The sequence below is a fragment of the Lotus japonicus genome, chromosome 3, assembly GCF_012489685.1.
Source record: "Lotus japonicus ecotype B-129 chromosome 3, LjGifu_v1.2".
In the NCBI taxonomy this organism is placed as follows: domain Eukaryota; kingdom Viridiplantae; phylum Streptophyta; class Magnoliopsida; order Fabales; family Fabaceae; genus Lotus; species Lotus japonicus.
The window spans coordinates 85,819,087-85,838,341 of NC_080043.1; the positions used below are offsets into that span (position 1 = coordinate 85,819,087).

The 19,255-nt window shown below is 38.3% G+C and overlaps 2 protein-coding genes across 2 annotated transcripts; one reads left to right on the forward strand and one right to left on the reverse strand.

Moving 5' to 3' along the window:
* Positions 1-527: 527 nt before the first annotated feature.
* On the forward strand, positions 528-10,305 carry LOC130746802 (probable serine/threonine-protein kinase At1g54610). Its single transcript, XM_057599531.1, has 8 exons — positions 528-1,662; positions 2,231-2,515; positions 3,800-4,117; positions 4,236-4,463; positions 4,716-4,816; positions 5,252-5,366; positions 6,163-6,642; positions 9,941-10,305. The coding sequence occupies exons 1-8, from the start codon at positions 1,237-1,239 to the stop codon at positions 10,106-10,108; spliced, it is 2,121 nt and encodes a 706-aa protein (XP_057455514.1). The 5' UTR covers positions 528-1,236; the 3' UTR covers positions 10,109-10,305.
* A 608-nt stretch (positions 10,306-10,913) lies between these two features.
* Positions 10,914-13,849, reverse strand: LOC130746803 (probable L-type lectin-domain containing receptor kinase VII.2). The gene has a single exon (XM_057599532.1). It carries the CDS (start codon positions 13,489-13,491, stop codon positions 11,407-11,409), a length of 2,085 nt encoding a protein of 694 aa, XP_057455515.1. The 5' UTR covers positions 13,492-13,849; the 3' UTR covers positions 10,914-11,406.
* Between the last annotated feature and the right edge of the window lie 5,406 nt (positions 13,850-19,255).

The following is a 19,255-nucleotide window of genomic DNA, read 5'->3' on the forward strand; positions in this document are numbered from 1 at the left end:
ACTTAATACGGATATCACAATGACATGGACAAAATGCTCATATCATTTGTATTAGAGGGATCAAAATTATGATTCTTTTAGGACCAAATTCATTTTGTCCATAATATACATCACCTAAAAACACATTTAATCCAAAAATATATTTAAGTCTAAAAATAAGTATTTTTTCACACTCCATTATCACATCTGCAAAGAGAAAAAAAAGAAAAAACTAATAGTGATCCATAGAAAAAAAGAGGAGAGAAATAGAAAGTTAAAGTGAGTGAAAATTGTATATATTAAAAATTGGATTAATAACTGATTTTATAAGCAAATTTGATTTCAATCTCTCGGCAAAAATGATGTTTAATGACGGTTAAAATAACGCTTATAGATAGTTTTTACCGTCATTAAACACCATTTTTCCGCCGGTAAACTAAAATCAAACTCACGTACAAAATCATGAATTAATTTAACCATTAACAATTAAAATTTTTATTTTAATATTGTAAAGAAAAAAAATCTTAAACTGATTCCGACAGAAGAAAATCTTCATTTCCACAGTCACTGTTGCCACTGGCACGGGGCATGGCGAGGCGGAGAGAGAAAGAGAGGTCGGTATATTGACTGAGCTTTGCCGGCAACAGCCGTCGTCGTGTGAGGATGATAATCAATCAATTTATCATCTTTTTTTAATTCATGAATACGCGTTGAACTTTCAGCCATACCCAAATCCAAAGGAACCCTCTTTTCTTTCTCATTAAGTTTATGATCCAATCCACACTCTTCTTATCTTCAACCCCATTTCACAGTTCTACAAAAAAACTATACTTTTTCTTCCCCATTACTCTTTTTTCAATTTATTCTCTGATTTACAGTCTTCCAGTGTTTATATGATCATCAATATACTCCAATTTTGTTGGAAAAATGCTTCCTTTTTTATAGTTGATGATTGTTAGTATAGTGATTGAGGGTTCTGAATTGTCTGTTTGATTAAAGTTGCTGACTTTGGAACTGGGTCAGTTTGAAATTTTCAAAGAGATATAGTACGCGTGATTTTTTGAAATTTTTTTGATTATTCCAAGAGTATGTGTGGAGAAAGTCACTCCTTTTTTTTGGTGACTAGCATGAACTTCTATGAAGGTGTAGTTGACATTGTTATTGAATTTTGATATTTTAGCTTGAGGGTGGTAGTGATTGTGGTTATTGGAGGATAACAATATTGTGTAGTTGAATAATAGCTTCTTGGTAGTGAAAATGGGTTGCATAGTTTCCAAGAGTTCAGCTGTGAAAGACAGCCGGGAAGGGTTGGCAAAGGAGTTAAACTTGACATCTTCTAGCAGAAGGACATATGATATGAAGGTGTCGCGGTCGAGTACCAAGAAAAGGGTTGAGGGAGATTTGGGAAAAGATAAGAAATTTGGTGGTGTTGATATGAAAGTTTCATTGATTGAAAAGAATGTCGATGGTTCAGTGCGGTCGTATGATGATCGGAGTGAGAAGAGGAAGATGGAGAAACCTGAATTGACTGTGATTGGTTATCCGGGTCTTGGAAGGATTCCAAAGGCTTCAGAAGGGGAGCAAGTTGCTGCAGGATGGCCAACTTGGCTCTCTTCTGTTGCTGGTGAAGCTATCCAGGGGTGGATACCACGGTGTGCTAATACTTTTGAGAAGTTCAATAAAGTAAGTTATTACCTTCTCTGCTCACTCTATGATTGCATTATAGTTCAACTGTGGTGTAATTAAGTAATTATTACTATTGTCTTGTGAATGCACTTGTCAAAAGTCTGCACACGTTACCTTACCTGAGAAAGTCATCTTTTGGGAGTGGATTGGAGGGAATGGAAAAAAATTGGTAGCTATAACTTTTACTAAGATGAGAATGTTTGAGTAGAATCATGTGGTTATTTCACAATTGGAGCATAGATGGGTGTAAATGTTCCTTTTATCCACTTTTTTTTACCTCCATTTCCAATAATGAAAGGAAAGAACTCAATAAGGTTGGATCAAAGAATATAGGAAGTTAGAAACTGTGTGGCTGGCTTCTGTGTACAATATAAATTTGACACAGGATTAATGTTCGTTCTGTTGTTTGTAGACAAAGAGAGAGAGAGAGAGAGAGTATACCTAAGGATGATTAATTTTGTCTTTGGCGAGCATAAACTTCTTATTTTGATGAAGAAAAGAGTCTATTATCCTCTTAATGTTCTCACTCTCTAAATGAATCATGTGATGCCATTCTACCATGCAGATTGGCCAAGGAACTTATAGCACTGTATATAAGGCACGTGATGTGACTCACCAAAAGATTGTTGCCTTGAAGAAAGTAATCTTTGATAATCTTGATTCTGAGAGTGTCAAATTTATGGCAAGGGAGATTCTTATTCTGCGTAGGCTTGACCATCCCAATGTAATAAAGTTGGAGGGCTTGATAACATCGCGGACATCTCGTAGCTTGTACCTTGTTTTTGAATATATGGAACATGATCTTACAGGACTTGCATCAGATCCTGGCATTAAGTTTTCTGAACCACAGGTACTGATAATATCTTTATTATCCTAATCGTTATCCATTTTATGTTGATATTCTTCTTGCCAAAGATGTAGTAAAACCTTTAATGACCATTCACACAATAGTTTAGTCTTTGGGGATAATTGGTCATTAACATGGTATCATAGCTTCTTAAACTAAATGGAGGAATTTGATCCTTACTGCCCTGATTCTTCTAAATATAAAGTTGAATTTCTGCTCATGGTGAAATCGAGCTAGTGCATTGTCCATGCTTCAAGCATGTTAGATATGTAATAAAAGCATTTATGAGCCTTTTCCTAATAGCTTAAACTTTTGGAATGGTTGGTCATTGACACTTCTGCATTCCTATGTTTGCTATCTCACCACTATGCTTAGACTCTCTGATGCATGGGTACGCCCTTTTGGGCCGCGTACCCGTACCGGGTACGAATACGCGACGGGTACGCGTACGGTACGTACCCAGTACGTACCCGTTGCAAAAAAAAAAAGGGGGGGGTTTTGGCTCAAAACGACGTCGTTTTGGCCATTAAAAAAAAAAACACAGAACAAATCGCGTGAAAACAGGGGAGAAAGGAAACAGACGGCTTCTCATTCTCAAGGGTTCACGAAGAAGAGATAGGAAACCAGCGCCGCCGGCCACCACCGTCCTCTCCAGCGTGCGCCGGCCTCTCCACCGCCGGCCACCACCGCAGGTGCTTTTTTCCAGGGTGTTGCTTTTTCTCCTCTCCAGCGTGTTGCTTTTTTCCTTTCATTTGTTCTTCCTCTGCTTTGTTGAATTTGGTTGAATGGTTGATGCCCTGGTCAATTTTGATTATGTGTAATGCTTGCATAGTGGTTGAAGCTTGTCAATTTTTTGGTGGGTCTTGCATACAAGCATTTTTCTGTGACTGATGGGGTGGTGTAAGGATGAAAATTGAAAAGTCACCTGTTATTGGCATCAGGGGCGTCACAAAGGGAAGGGTGGAAATGGGGTTGAAGAGCAAGTGCTCCAACAGAAGCAGCGAGAGCAAGAGGAAGTATCCATGGCTTCCTTGTTCTGTTGTGGGAGTTGAATTTTGTGCAAGTTTTTAAAGCTTGATTGGATAAATTGGATTCCCTTGTTCTTTGTTATTTAAATATAAATATTATGTATAAAAAAATATATATATATCTAACGTACCCGTACCCCTATTTTTTCAAAAATCGCGTACCGCGTACCCAATACCGTACCCGTACCGGGTACCGTACCCGTACCCGTGCAACACAGCTTAGACTTATAAAATTCTAATGATGTTTCTTATATGCCAGATTAAATGCTACATGCAGCAGCTTCTTAGTGGATTGGATCATTGTCATAGTCGTGGTGTCCTCCATCGGGACATAAAGGGCTCAAATCTTCTCATTGACAATAATGGCATCTTAAAGATTGCAGATTTTGGCTTGGCAAATTTTTTTGATCCTGATCATAGTGTTCCATTGACCAGCCGTGTAGTAACTCTATGGTATAGACCACCAGAACTTTTACTCGGAGCTTCTAATTATGGAGTTGCAGTGGACTTGTGGAGCACTGGTTGCATACTTGGGGAACTATACTGTGGCAGGCCCATATTGCCTGGAAAAACAGAGGTGTGATGTTTCAGAGTCTGATTTTCATCAAATAACCACCCTACATGTCTTCACTGTCTGTTTATCAAATTGATGTATATTAACAGAGATAGATGCCTGTAATTTTTTATCTTTGTAGGTTGAGCAATTGCATAGGATTTTTAAGCTTTGTGGCTCACCATCTGATGACTATTGGCGTAAACTTCGGTCGTCCCATTCAACAGTATTCAGGCCTCCACTCCTTTATAGGCGTTGTGTTGCAGAAACTTTTAAAAAATATCCATCTTCTGCCCTGAGGCTGATAGAGATCCTACTTTCTGTTGATCCTACTCTTCGAGGGACAGCAGCTACAGCTCTGAAGAATGAGGTAATTTATTTTATGTGTCTAATAAGTTTGTACTTTGTACTTGTGTGATCTGGTTGATTTCAATTGTCTCGGCCTAATATGTGTGCCTGTGATCATGAAGCACTTTTTGCTGCTTCCTGCTTTCAAACACCTAATTATGTAGAAAACAATAATCAAATTTCTCCTGCAATGCTGTTATTTAATATATTAAAGGAACCAGTTTCCTTTCTAACATTCTGAGTGGCATTTTGATATTTCCCCCTTTATTGACAGTTCTTTTCATCGGAACCCCTCGCTTGTGATCCATCAACTTTACCAAAATATCCTCCCAGCAAAGAGATCGACACTAAATTGCGGGAAGAAGCAACCAGAAGGTACCTTTTGTAGGATACTTTTTTTTTTTCAAAAATAAAAGGTTGAAGGAAAAATGATTTAAGATGTATTACCTTTCGTGACTAATTAAGATACTGGCTTCTAATTTTTAATGCAAAATATCATTAAAAAAGAAGTTATATGATTCAATTTTAACTTCTCTGGGATGCTCAAGTTGATATCTTATTGGTTGTTAGTTTGAATGTTGAGATCTTTGACACGAACAAAAGCAGCATCACTGGTCACTCGTATACATTGCACGTGACATAAGAAATATGCATATGTTTGTCTTCTTTAGCTTTGTGGGAATTCAACTGCAAGTGTATGTTTCGTGGCGATGTTGGTTTTCTACACTGGTTCATCTGTTTGTGGCATATGGGAGCCTTACTTGCTATCTGAACATTGTTAACAAGTTTATATTTTTGTTTATCACTCAGGCAAGGAGCTCTTGGGGGAAAGGAGCAAAAAGTTGGACCAGGAGTTAGACAAGAGAAAGAACCTCGGAAGTTTGTCTTGTCCAGTGACAATGTTGATTCCCACATATTAATGCAGGTAATCCAAGCAAGATTAGAATCACATTTTCGCAAATTTATCGTAGATGAAATAAAATTATATGGCCTTCCTCTGCTGGATACCTTTGGGTGTTGTGTTATATCAAATAGCATACATGTGGTGACCATGACATCAGGGGAAATCAAGAGGAGAAAGATGGATGAGTTTTGTATTTTGAACTTGCTTTTGATTCAACTACTAGATGTTTCCCCTGCATATTATCTTCTGATGATTCTATAACACCTTATCTATAGGATTAAACAGGGTCAATGAAATGGAGGAAACTATTAGTTGTGATCTGTCAAAGAAAAATACCACTCAAAAAAGGAAAATTTTACCAAACAACTATAGAACCTGTAATGTGGCGTGAGATTAAATGTTGGATGTTGTATTTTAGAACGTGTAAACCACTCGAGGCTATGTTCAACTAATTTTAGTCAAATGGCCCCTTTTCTTATTTAATAATGAGGTGCAGAAGAGAATCATAAAACAAATAAATTGTCTGTGGTTGATGTATGTGCCATGGCTTTCTGAAGACTGTCCTTCATAGGATGACAATTGCAAGGAAAAATTATGATATCAATTTTCAGGTTAACAGCACACTTTGCTAAGTACAAACCAATAAAATGATCAATGCCTACTCTTAAAAATCGGAATAACTTGCTGAAATTCCTTTCTGATTCAGTCAACTGAATAGGCGAAAAGAAAAGTGCCCCTAATTTTCCCCTTTTCTCTTTTCTACTGCCGTGCATTCCGTTTCTTTTTCAACTCATTATGACATTATATTATGGTGCAGCAAAGGCAATGGCTTATGAACTCAAAGAGCCAGAATGAATTCTTCAACCCTCAGAGAGAACCCATGTCTGGATTCCTGGTTTATCCAAACAAGCAGTCAGAAGATGTTAAAGAAATGGCAAATTATTTCTCTGGGCCTCTTAGTCAGAGGCCTTCACACTCAGGTTCATTGGTTCCAGGTTCAGGTTGGGACAATGTTAGAAAAGAAGCTGGTGAGCAGCGGCCTCGTGTTTCAAACAAACTCAACTTATCAAAAAGTTCAACAGTATCTGGATTAGTGCCACGTAGGACTTCGATGTATGGAGATCAAAAAGAAAACCCAGTTCCCTTACGGCCCCGGCAAATAATTCAAGCACAAAAACCTTTGGAGTCAACTAATGGATCAGAATCAAGAAGAAGGTTTGATAAAAAAAGCCAATCTCAGATAATTGATCTCAGCCAAAGAGAAAATGGAAAGGTCTCCATTGAAACATTGATTCAGGTTAGTTTTTTCAATTATTATAGTTTCACTTGAATTTGATAAAATAATACTTGTATTTCATTGATTAATACTTGACTATAGACTACAATATATATAGACTAACAAAGAGACAAAAAGAAACTAAATCTATCTAAACCTATCTCTAATTAAATAGATATCATCCCTATTTAAATAGATACTAATCTAAAATAGATAAACAAATCTTAACAATATCTCTATGAGATAAGACTAATAATAAACTAAATCTTAATAGATATTCAACACTCCCCCTCAAGCTAAAGCTTACTTAGCTTTAAGCTTGTAACAAATCGAACCCAAGAAGAAAATTATCTTAATAGATATCCCTTAATAATGACAGTCTTGGTGAAACTCTGAATTGAATAACTTTTCAAACTTCTAGTAAATCCATGGCAGCAAAAGACAACTTCTAATACTTCAAATTGAATAATCTTTTGAACTTCTGCTAAATTCATAGGCAGGCAAAAGACAACTTCTCATACTTGATCTGGCTGAAATTGATGCAAGACAAAAACCAATTCTTCTGGAGTGTCGTAGGGTAGCTGAGCCAGCAAACAAGGGCGAAAAAAACCAGCAACAATACGCCCGAAAACAAAACAAGGCTGAAGCAACAACCACACAGAAATAAAACATACTTGAGGTCGATTGATTGATGGCTTCTAAGACAAACAATGGTGTCAACTTTGACACAGACAACTCTCAAACATTAGAGAGTGGGCCAGCGCCACTCGCAGCTGAAGCCCTAAACCAGAACCAATAACTCTCAACTAGAGAGTGGGCCAGCGCAACTCGCAGCTGAAGCCCTAAACCAGAAAACCAAACAACTAGAAAACCAAACAATCGAGACGAAACAAACGAAGGTGATAATGACACCTTCAAAACCAAATTGCATAAAGTCAGCTAAGAGCAGTATAATAAGAGCATCTCGAACAATGAGACGCAAACAACAACTCAAGTCTCAAAATCCAATGTGGAACCTGAGCGTGAAAACAGAGTTAAAACTCTAAACCAAACCAAACCAAACTAAACCAAACCAAACCAAACCAAACCAAACCAAACTTGGCCAACAATGAGAGATGGCACGAGAAACGTTCAAACAGGGTCAAAACAGCAAACCCACAAACCAAACAGGGAGAGGACGACCGGATGATCACAACTGTGACGACACAACACACGTCAAAACAGAGGATCCTTAAAACCAAACCTAGCTGATACACAAAGAGGACCAGCTATAACAAAGCAGCGGAGAGAGCGACGCGTGGACTTCACACGCAGAGAGATGGGAGGCACGTGAGGGCGCGTGGCTTGAAATCCGACGGTGGTGGCTGACCGTAGTCTCTAATAACACTTCCCCTCAAGCTAGAGCATATATGTCATATGCATAGCTTGTAACAAATATTATTAACTCAAGAAGCCACTGCTGTCGGAGAGAGAAATTCACACAACACTTCCCCTCAAGCTAGAGCATATATATCATATGCATAGCTTGTAACAAATATAATTAACTCGAGAAGAGAAGCTACTGCCACACAATGCAATGCGGTAATCAGAAATCGTAGAGACTTGAAATTTCCCTTCACCGCCTACTCCCAACGATTAGGTAAAGACTTTTCCCTTTCAAACAATAGCAGCTTCAATATTGAACTCTAAGAAAGAGTTGCAGTGCACATCAGATGCATACATCCATTCAACAGAAGAAATATTACCAGAGTAACCCAACTCACTAATTGAGAACTTGGCTGGACCAAAGAGCCACCTTGTATCTCTCTAGTTTCTTCATACATGGTAGTTGTAACAGCAACATCAACTACTTCAGGATGCAAAATTAACACAACTTCTAAATCAGCAGGAGCAATCTGAAAGCCCTTGTATTTGATAATACCTTGCAAGCGATCAGATAGCGATCAGATGTATGTATATACTCATCCTGATTGAAATAAACATCTCCAATAACCATCTTTATCTATTGTTGAAATTGTGGCTTCCTCATTATTCACGTATCTTGTATGAAATCAAGATTAGGAAAGTTTGGACAAAGTAATAAATATCCGCTGCATTCAAAGGTGCTGCACCACTGGAGACCTTAATCAAACTCTGCAGCTTGCTTCCATTAAAATAATACCAGCCATTGACCATACAAAGACCACATTACTGAATCAGTACAATCTCGAATTATTGACCACGCCATACAAAGAATTCGTATTCCATTCCTTGCGCCGCAACAGATAAGTATGAACGGGGGTACCGTGGGAGAGACATAGATATTCCTACCACAGATTCTTAGTGTTCACTAATCAATGAGACTGGCCCACTCAAGGACCAACCTTGCTCAAGATACAGGCGGCGACGCTTCAGGGAAAAGATGGAGGTGTTTCTGATCCGTTTTGAGCAACTTCGGAAAACGGCGGTGGAAAGACGTTGACAGTGTTGAACGCCAATAGTGACTGCCAAGAACGTGACAAGGATCACTAGGGTTTCAAGAGAAAGGGAACCATGATCAGAAAGAAACGAGGCCGTAAGAAAACGGCTAGAACTAACAAGCGCATAAGCAAAGTATGAAAAATAAATCCAAAGAGATTTGGAAAGTCACCATGAGGGGGCTCACGGGGGAGGAGCCCCCTCACAGCGGTAGGATCGAAACTTGCGCTCTGATACCAACTTGAATTTGATAAAATAATACTTGTATTTCATTGATTAATACTTGACTATAGACTACAATATATATAGACTAACAAAGAGACAAAAAGAAACTAAATCTATCTAAACCTATCTCTAATTAAATAGATATCATCCCTATTTAAATAGATACTAATCTAAAATAGATAAACAAATCTTAACAATATCTCTATGAGATAAGACTAATAATAAACTAAATCTTAATAGATATTCAACAGTTTCCTTCTTAATTTATTGTGTCTTATGGTTTACAAATTGTCAGCATTTGTTAGTGAAAAACTTTGCTAGCCATCAACAATGCCAAAATAATGTTTTTCATGTCCTTAATTTTCCCCTTGTAATTTAATATGGAAAATGCTTTATATTACGAAAAAGAAACCGCAAGAAGCATTACGAACAACGCTGTTTGGGTAATCCTCCCGATAATTTATTAGTTTGACCATGTATTCTGTCTGTGAACACGTAATTTATATGAAGACACATATCTGTTCTTGCATTTTGTAGTGAATTTCCTCTGTAACAGATAGTATTACTCATTTTGTATACATCTGTTTTTGCTACTTATAACGGGATTTTGCTGAATAAATGTTGGTCCCTATTTCAGAACGAGCATGGATCCAGGGGAAACAAAATCTATATGTCTGGTCCATTACTTTCATCAAACAGTACGGATCAGATGCTCAGAGAGCGCGATCGAAAGATCCAAGAATATTCTAGACGAGCGCGAATTGACAAGTGTAAAGGTGAGAAAGTTGGTCCACATAAATATTAGGATGATTAGTGGTCGGTTACATACTTATTTCTATTTATGAAGCTAGATACATTCTTTATGACAATTTTTATCCCTCAACATTAGAGAGGGGTTGAGGGAGAGGGAGAAGAAGTATGTGTTCATGCACCCTCCTCTTGTAATTATATATATTGTGTAAATTCCAGGCTATTATATTAATTATTTGCAGTTCATCTTCATGTTTAGTCGTGTGTAAGCAATCTAACAGGTTCATTTTGACTTACAAAAACTCCCAAGCCATAGTTGCACAAATATATCTTCAAACAAACTACCCAAGCCACTCATAAGTAATAAGGTACGTGACTAGTATATTTTTTTTTCTTGAACATTGGAGTCACATGATGTTCCTTAGATTGAAAATTGAAGATTAAGTTTTAATGAAAAACCATGAGTATCTATTAGAATTAGGGGCGTCTAACTCAACCCAAAAGCTAGCTCAAAAGTTGAGGGTTGTTATACCCTTTATAAGCACTTGATTGGCCACATCTATAGCCAATATTCTATTCTATTCTAACAGTATCTAATCTTAAGATATTCCACCTCCAATTTTAAGAGCATTTTGGATGTAAAATGTTTTTAATGAGTTTTTTCATACATATTCATTACTTACAACTTTATGAGAGTTCTTTCGATTTACACTTCTTAGAATCGTTCCAGGACTTGAACTTTCGGTTACATTTCGGGATGTTCATGTTCTGAAAAAACAAAATTCACTTTTAGAAGAACTCCATAAGTTTGAACTAGCATTTTTACAAAAAATTAAACTAGGCTAGACTTTAAAGTTTAAACATGTTAGAGTTAGACCATAAGTTTCTATCAAAGATATGAACTATTCCTGCCCCTTGCCATAGTTATAATATTTTATTATGTGGATGGACATACTGATTAGATCGTGGAGTATTAAATGTATTAATTCAAACAATAAGAAATATTAATTTTGAGTAAACGTGGCTTCCAATTTAGTCCTCCTTTTGATTTTTCAATATTCTTTACAAATCCCATCACCCAAACTCTTAAACAAGATGATTTAGATTCTGTAGACTGCATTTAATAAGGTTAGAAGACCAAGAGCACTCGACTGGACTTTTTCCAAGCACAAGCATTGAAAATTCTAGAAAACTTGACTTATTAATTTATTAGTAGTTTACACTTTACAGCACACAAGCTCAATTAAGCCAGACCTTACAGTTTGTCCGACTTGTCCGGTCCGGTTTTTACAACACTTATATTCTTTATTCACTAAAACATGATGGATAACCTAAAAACTACAACTAAAAACCTTACCTGCCTTCTAGGATTGTATTTGAATTTGATTCTGGACCTGAGCAACTTGTGGACGCCTTAGAATTAAAACTGAATATCCTAATTTGATCAAAAGCACCTTCAGTTCTAGACCACATTGCAGCTGATTTTATTTTCCCAAGCAAACTCAAATATTCACTCCCTTCATCACCCTCCAGCATTTTCACAACCTCCATCATGGTTGGCCTCACACTAGGGTCTGAATTTGCACACATTAAACCCAAATGTAGCAATCTCTCAGCTTCCCTGATGGTGTATCCCCCATAAGCATTCAACCTTTCATCAACAGCATTCTGCAGTTGGCCAAGCACCATTAGGGACATAACCCATTCAATTAGCCCTGGTTTATGTTCTTCAATTGGTCTTCTCCCACAAACTACTTCCAGTACTAGTATTCCAAAACCAAACACATCAGACATGGTTGACGCTCTTCCGGTTCGAATCACTTCAGGAGCAATGTATCCCACTGTCCCTAGTATTCTTGTTGTACTGGCCACTTGTCCCTGGTGCCCGTGCATACGCGCCAATCCGAAATCGCCCAACCTAGCTTTCATGTCTTTGTCAAGTAGAACATTGCTTGCTTTGATGTCCCTATGCAAGACCTTAACTTCCCAACCCTCATGCAGGTATAGAACCCCTGCTGCTACATTTTTCAAAACTCCAATCCTCTCTTCCCAAGTTAGCATCTTTCCCTCTTCACAGTCAAAGATCCTATTGTCTAAGCTTCCATTATTCATGAAGTCATAGACTAGAATCAAAGTTCCTTTCTGCTCTTTGCACCAGCCTCTCAATGCTACTAAGTTTCTGTGTTTCATTCTGCCTATGCTTGAAACCTCAGCCAAAAACTCTCTCATCCCTCCTTCTCTTTCCTGAGGGATTCTCTTGATTGCAACCTCTGCTCCTTGCAAAACCCCTTTATATACCTTCCCACTTCCTCCTATCGCAATCACATTCTCTTCAGAGAACCCTCTTGTTGCTGCATCAATCTCATGAAAGCTAATCCTGTGTGGCCAGTACTCTAGTTCCCAGTCTTCAATATCTTCCACCGCCTCGTTTCCTCTACGGAGCATGAAAAATGCCGTACAAGCGCAACCAGTGATCAACACACAGACAACACTGGTGATCCCTACAGCTAAACCTCGTGCTCCGGAAAACCAACTTTTATGATGGACAAATGAAAGCAAATTTTCTGTCATCAAAGCATTTCCAATTGAAAAATTTGAATTGCTAAAACTCCAAGCAAGAATCTTAACACTGTCTACTATTTTCCCTGTTGCTGTGCAGAACCCAACATAAGTTTCATCTATGAGAACCTTGGAAAGGTTAACATTCGTACTGATGAGAGGCACTCGCGGCCTCTTTTGTCCTGCGCGAGCCATACTAACGTTAAGCTGGGAATGGTTAAATTCAATCCATACCTGGTAGTTTTCTCCATTTGTTATCCTCAACACCTCAAATTCATTGTCATCTTTCCCACCCCAGTAGCCAGCTTCATGTGATGCGGAGGATGCAAGCGAGTTTATATCAACGCCAACATGATTTCCGTTTATGTCATCGAACTCTTCCTCATTTCTGATTGTATCAAACTCAACTCCCAAAACATGTTTCTTTGGATTGCCTTCATTGGTATGATTGAAAAGACCAAGATACTCCGCTGAGGTCGTGCCGTTTACACCTCTTGACGGTGTAAACAGGAAGGCAAAGCCGTGACCGGGAAGAAGGTGTTTGATGGGGGCGACCGAGAAAATGAAGGAGGTTGCAAAGGGGAGAAGGGTGGAGGAGGAGTTGGCCGGTTTGGTAGGTATTTTGTGAGGATAAAAAGCGCGGCCTATGGAGAAGAAACTACCATTAGTGAGAGTCAGAATGGAGTGTTCAATGGTGGCATTTCCATATAGGATGGTGTTTGTGGAGTTGAAGTTTGTGTTGTAGACAAATTCAGTAGTGGAAACAGAACTCAGAATGGTAACTGTGTGGAGAAGAATGAAAATGAGCTTAAGTGGAGACATTGATAAGGTACTGAGAATGGTAATGAAACTTGGCCAAATTGAATTTGGTTGCTGCATCTAATTCTTCATCTCTTATTAGTCCTCTAGGAGTAAGAAGGAAATGTGGTCTGGTAATAGAATCATTAAAATGTACTGGCCCACACAGGTCATTGTATATTTGCATTGCATGCCAACCCATGAATTCAAAAATGGTTTGCCAATTAGCATTTATTTCGTAAGGTGGACTTACACATCGTCAGTCACAACTCACAATAGCAGCCTTAGATACTAGTCTGTGTGATATTTAGGGCTGCTTGGTAAGAACAAATCAGGATCCTCTCATCTGGATAATTCACATTCTGTGTCTATACTTTAGCCTATTGAATATGTGGGTCTTTTTTAATATTTATGGAGAGTGAGAGACAAAATTTCAGAGAACCTTGTTCCAAGTGAGTTATGCCATAAATCTCGATAAAAAACCAGTTTTTGAGGGATATTATTGATAATTAGTCCTTTTTTAACAATATTTTGCAATATTCTTTTTAGCCCCCCTCTACCCCTCTTCATATAACTAGCGATAAAAGAAGTACATGAAAATGAAAGAAAAAATAAGGAAATTTGTATGGCATAGAAAAGAAAAGAAAAAAACACCCCTTCCTTAACAGTTGAAACTTGAAATCCAAAATTTAGTGAAACTCAAGACTTCTGGAGCGAAAGTACTAGTACTATACATATGGAAATGTTTGCCACCTGACAACAGCAATGCTTAAAAGCACTTCCAATGGGAATCTATGTCTTACAATGGAAATGAAAGTGCTTTTAGGTGTCCAAACACACTAATCTAGTGATAGAATGAGTTTCAGTTTTCACCTTCTGATACAAAATCTGAATCTGGTTGTGGAATGTGGGCTGTTACAAGAGATGCTTAAAAGAGATGCTGTATAATAATATTTGGAGGGCAAAATTTCATCAAAGGTAGGAAATTTTATATGGGGAGAGCTTGTAGAACTCCTAGACCATGATGCTGCAGAGTTTATTTTCCCAATCAGACTCACATTGACATGGACACACTCTTCATTACACTCATCACTGCATTTTACCCCCTCCAACATTTTCACCACTTGCCTCATCCTTGGCCTTACACAAGGGTCTACACTAGTACATAACAGACCCAAGTGAAGCAATCTCTCAGCTTCCTCAAAGATATGAACTATTCCTGCCCCTTGCCATAGTTCTAGTAGTATTTTATTATGTGGATGGACATGCTGATTAGATCGTGGAGTATTAATTGTATTAATTAATAAGAATATTAATTTTGAGTAAACGTGGCTTCCAATTTAGTCATCCTTTTGATTTTTCAATATTCTTTACAAATCTCATCACCCAAACTCTTAAACAAGATGATTTAGATTCTGTAGACTGCATTTAATAAGGTCACAAGACCAAGAGTACTCGACTGGACTTTTGTCGAGCACCAGCATTGAAAATTCTAGTAAACTTGACTTACTATTTTTTTGGTAGTGTACAGTGTCCACAAGCTCAGTTAAGCCAAACCTTACATTGCAAAACTAATTAAATTTGTGTTTAGCTAATACTGAATTTGTTGGATAGTTTATTTGATTTTCCTAGTTTGGAGGAGTTTGGATGAACGGCCAAAACTTACAATCCCATCAGAAGTGTGCGAAGAATGTGTTGTGAGTAGCAGAATTGGTTTTTGATATTTTGATTTACCATAGCTATTGTAAGCTTCCTGCACCTTCTCGATGGAAGGTACCTTTTCAATTTTAAGAACTGCGTACACAACCAAAAAAAAAAAACAATAATTAATTTCACAAAAAGGTAAAAGAAAAATAAGAAGGAAGGATGGAATCATGAGTCACCGACCGTCCTAGTGGGAAGGATTAGACAAGGCATCGGGAATAAGGAGTTGCTGTAACACAGCACAAGTGAATAGAACCAGAGGGAGCGCGTAGGCTCTGATGGTGGCACTCGGAAGCATGGTGACCGGTGTGTGGTGTTGGCGATTGGGAATCAACTCCTCAGCTTGTATCCTCTCGACACTGAAACTTTGCTGAGATGAAAGCACAGAGAGGTAAATAACTATGGTACTGAAACTGTGCTGAGATGCTGAGAGGTAATCTATGTCTCAGCATCTTAGCACAGTTTCAGTACTTTAGTCGTTTACCTCTGTGTGTTTTCATCTTAGCAAAGTTTCAGTGTCGAGAGTATACAGACTACTGAGGAGTTGATTCCCAATCGCCAACCCCACACCTCCGGTCACTATGCTTTCGAGTGCCACCATCAAAGTCTACGCGCTCCCTCTGGTTCTATTCATCTGTGCTGTGTTACCGCAACTCCTTATTCCCAATGTCTTGTCTGATCCTTCCCACTATGACGTTCGGTGACTCATGATTCCTTCCTTCCTTCTTATTTTTCTTTTACCTTTTTGTGAAATTAATTATTGTTTTCTTCGTGTTATGTACGTGGCTGCAGTTCTGAAACAGTTCCATCAAGAAGGTGCAGGAAGCTTACAATAGGCTATGGTAAATCAAAATATCAAAAACCAATTCTTCTACTCACAACGCATTCTTCCCACACTTATGATGGGATTGTGATGTTTGGCAGTCCATCCAAGCTCCTCCAAACTAGGAAACTCAAATAGACTATCCAACAAATTCAGTATTAGCTAAAACTCCAAGCAAGAATCTTAACACTGTCTACTATTTTCCCTGTTGCTGCGCAGAACCCAACATAAGTTTCAGTACTAATAAGAGGCCCTCGCGACCTCTTTTGTCCTGCGCGAGCCATACTGATGTTAGGCTGGGAATGCTTAAAGTCAATCCATACCTGGTAGTTTTCTCCATTTATTATCCTCAACAGCTTCATGTGATTGCCGTTTGTGTCATTGAACTATTCCTCATTTCTGATTGTATCAAACTCAACTCCCAGAACATGGTTCGTTGGATTACCTTCATTGGTACTCTCAAGAATTAGGGTAGAATGAATTGATTTCATTGAACTATGCTGAGAATACATCAGTCATATATACAAGGCTAGAAAGCTATTTTAGGAAATACAATAACACCTATACAATCAGATCCCTATGATTAAGGGATATTTCCCTCATACACTATAATTGTAATATGTTAAATAAGGAAGTAAGACAACTAATAAAACACTGATTCTGACAGAAATAATACAGCTAATATAACAGATTCTAACACTCCCCCTCAAGCTGGTGAATAGGTATTCTCCATTCCCAGCTTGGAAACAAACTTCTCAAAGCTGTTGCTATTCAGCCCCTTCGTTAGAATATCTGCAAGGTTGTCTTGTGAGGAGACATATGGAGTGCAGATCAGGCCACTATCTAATTTTTCTTTGATAAAATGTTTGTCAACTTCAATATGTTTGGTTCTATCATGCTGCACTGGGTTATGAGCTATGCTAATAGTAGATTTGTTATCACAATAAAGTCTCATTGGTTCATCCAACTTTATTCTCAAGTCTTCCAAGATGATCTTTAGCCACAATAGTTCACATATCCCTTGTGCCATTGCCCTGAACTCTTCTTCAGCACTGGATCTAGCCACCACAGTTTGTTTTTTACTCTTCCAAGTCACAAGATTCCCTCCAAGGAAAGTTCAATATCCTGTAGTCGACCTTCTATCCACAATCGACCCTGCATAGTCGGCATCTGTATATGCTTCAAGACTTACACTCCTATTCCGTTCAAACAGAATTCCCCTGCCTGGGGTTCCTTTCAAATATTGCACAATTCTTAGTGCAGCCTGTAAGTGAACCTCCTTCGGTTGGTGCATGAATTGGCTGACTAGACTCACAGCGAATGCAACATCAGGTCTAGTGTGAGATAAATATATCAGTCTACCAACTAGTCTTTGATACATTTCCATGTCAACTGCAGTATCTTCTTCTGCATTTCCCAACTTCAGGTTTGGATCAATTGGTGTACTTGCAGGCTTGCATGCTGTCTTACCAGTCTCTTTCAACAAATCAGTGATGTATTTTTGTTGAGATATGAAGATTCCCTTTTTAGAATGGGCCACTTCAATTCCCAAAAAATACTTCAATTTTCCCAAGGTCTTAATTTCAAATTCCTTGGCTAGATGTTGGCTTAACAGTTGTTGCTCCTCCTCATCATCACCTGTCACTATAATGTCATCCACATAAACCAGTAACATTGTTACTCCCCCTGACTTAGAGTGTTTAATGAACAGAGTATGGTCTCCTTGACTTTGTTTGAAGCCCAGACCTATCATAACTTTAGTAAACCTTCCAAACCATGCTCGTGGTGATTGTTTCAGCCCATACAATGCCTTTTTTAGCTTGCAAACAGTGTTGGCAGTGGTTTTTCCACCATATCCAGGGGGCAATTCCATGTAAATCTCCTCTTCGAGTTCTCCATGGAGGAATGCATTTTTAACATCAAATTGTTGCAAGTCCCAACCATAATTAGCCGCTAGAGATAATATCACCCTAACTGTATTCATTTTTGCAACTGGAGCAAATGTTTCCATGTAATCCACTCCATAAGTTTGAGTGAATCCCTTAGCTACTAACCTTGCTTTATATCTCTCAATGGATCCATCAGCCTTGTATTTTATAGTATATACCCACTTGCATCCTACTGGTTTTTTCCCATTTGGGAGAGCAACCAAATCCCAGGTGCTATTCTTTTCTAATGCCTCCATTTCCAAGTCCATGGCTTGTTTCCATTTCCTATCAGTCAATGCCTCAGATAAGGAGGTAGGTGTGGTTGTAGTGTTTAGGCTTGTGAGGAAGGCTTTATGGGTTGGTGAGAAGTTTTTAAAGGATATGTAATTGGCTAGAGGGTAAAGTGGCTTGGTGGTACATTTCCTAGTCTCCTTCCTAAGAGCAATTGGAATATCTAGGTCCTCATGGAGTGGTGCTGAACTGGATTCGGGTTCCTGTATAGTTTGGAAATCAGAGGTTGATTCAGTGGAGATTAAAGGATCAAGGGTAGTTACCTCATGTAATGTTGGGTTGGATTCTTGGACATGGACAGATTCTCGAATGGCCTTTGTCTTCTTTGAATAAACCAGCTTTTTCCCAAATCTTACATCAGCATCAACTCCATCTTGAGTGGACTTAGTGGGTTGAGCCTCTTTCCCAGAAGTTGTCTCCTTCTCAGAAGTTGTTACACTTCTAGTCCCTACTTCTGGTCCTAAACTTAAGTCAGGGAGCATAAGGAGATCATCTTCCTTTCTTGTATTCTCCCCCTGAAGATGATCTTGGTGGAAGTAACTTTCTTGCTCAAAAAAGGTGACATCTCTGGACACAAAGAATTTTTTGGATGGTGGGTGATAGCATTTATATCCCTTTTGTGTGGATGAGTATCCTATGAAGACACATTTTAAGGCTCTAGGATCAAGTTTACCTCTATCACCACTGTGGACATGGATAAAAGATACACACCCAAATATTTTTGGAACAAGTTGATTGGATGTGGACACATTAGGATAGAAAGAGCACATACTTTTTGAGGCTAGAATACTTGAAGGTAGTCTATTAATTAAATAACATGCAGTGAGAATAGCCTCCCCCCAAAACCTTTTAGGAACCTTATGTTGAAAAAGAAGAGCCCGAGTTTGGTCTAATAGGTGCCCATTTTTCCTCTCAGCAATCCCATTTTGTTGAGGTGTTTTGACACAAGATGATTCATGAATGATACCTTCCTTTTGAAAAAAGGAAATAAGCTCATGATTAAAGTAATCCTTGGCATTATCGGATCTGATCCTCTTAATGCTAACACCAAACTGATTTTTTACCATGGAGAAAAATGTTGGACCACAGAGCTGACTTC

Excerpts from the sequence above, each read along its gene's own strand:
- LOC130746803 (XM_057599532.1), bottom strand. The coding sequence starts at position 13,491 with ATGCAGCAACCAAATTCAATTTGGCCAAGTTTCATTACCATTCTCAGT.
- LOC130746802 (XM_057599531.1), top strand. The coding sequence starts at position 1,237 with ATGGGTTGCATAGTTTCCAAGAGTTCAGCTGTGAAAGACAGCCGGGAA. Across the intron at positions 1,663-2,230 it reads CTTTTGAGAAGTTCAATAAA|ATTGGCCAAGGAACTTATAG; the intron begins GTAAGTTATTAC and ends TCTACCATGCAG. Across the intron at positions 2,516-3,799 it reads TTAAGTTTTCTGAACCACAG|ATTAAATGCTACATGCAGCA; the intron begins GTACTGATAATA and ends CTTATATGCCAG.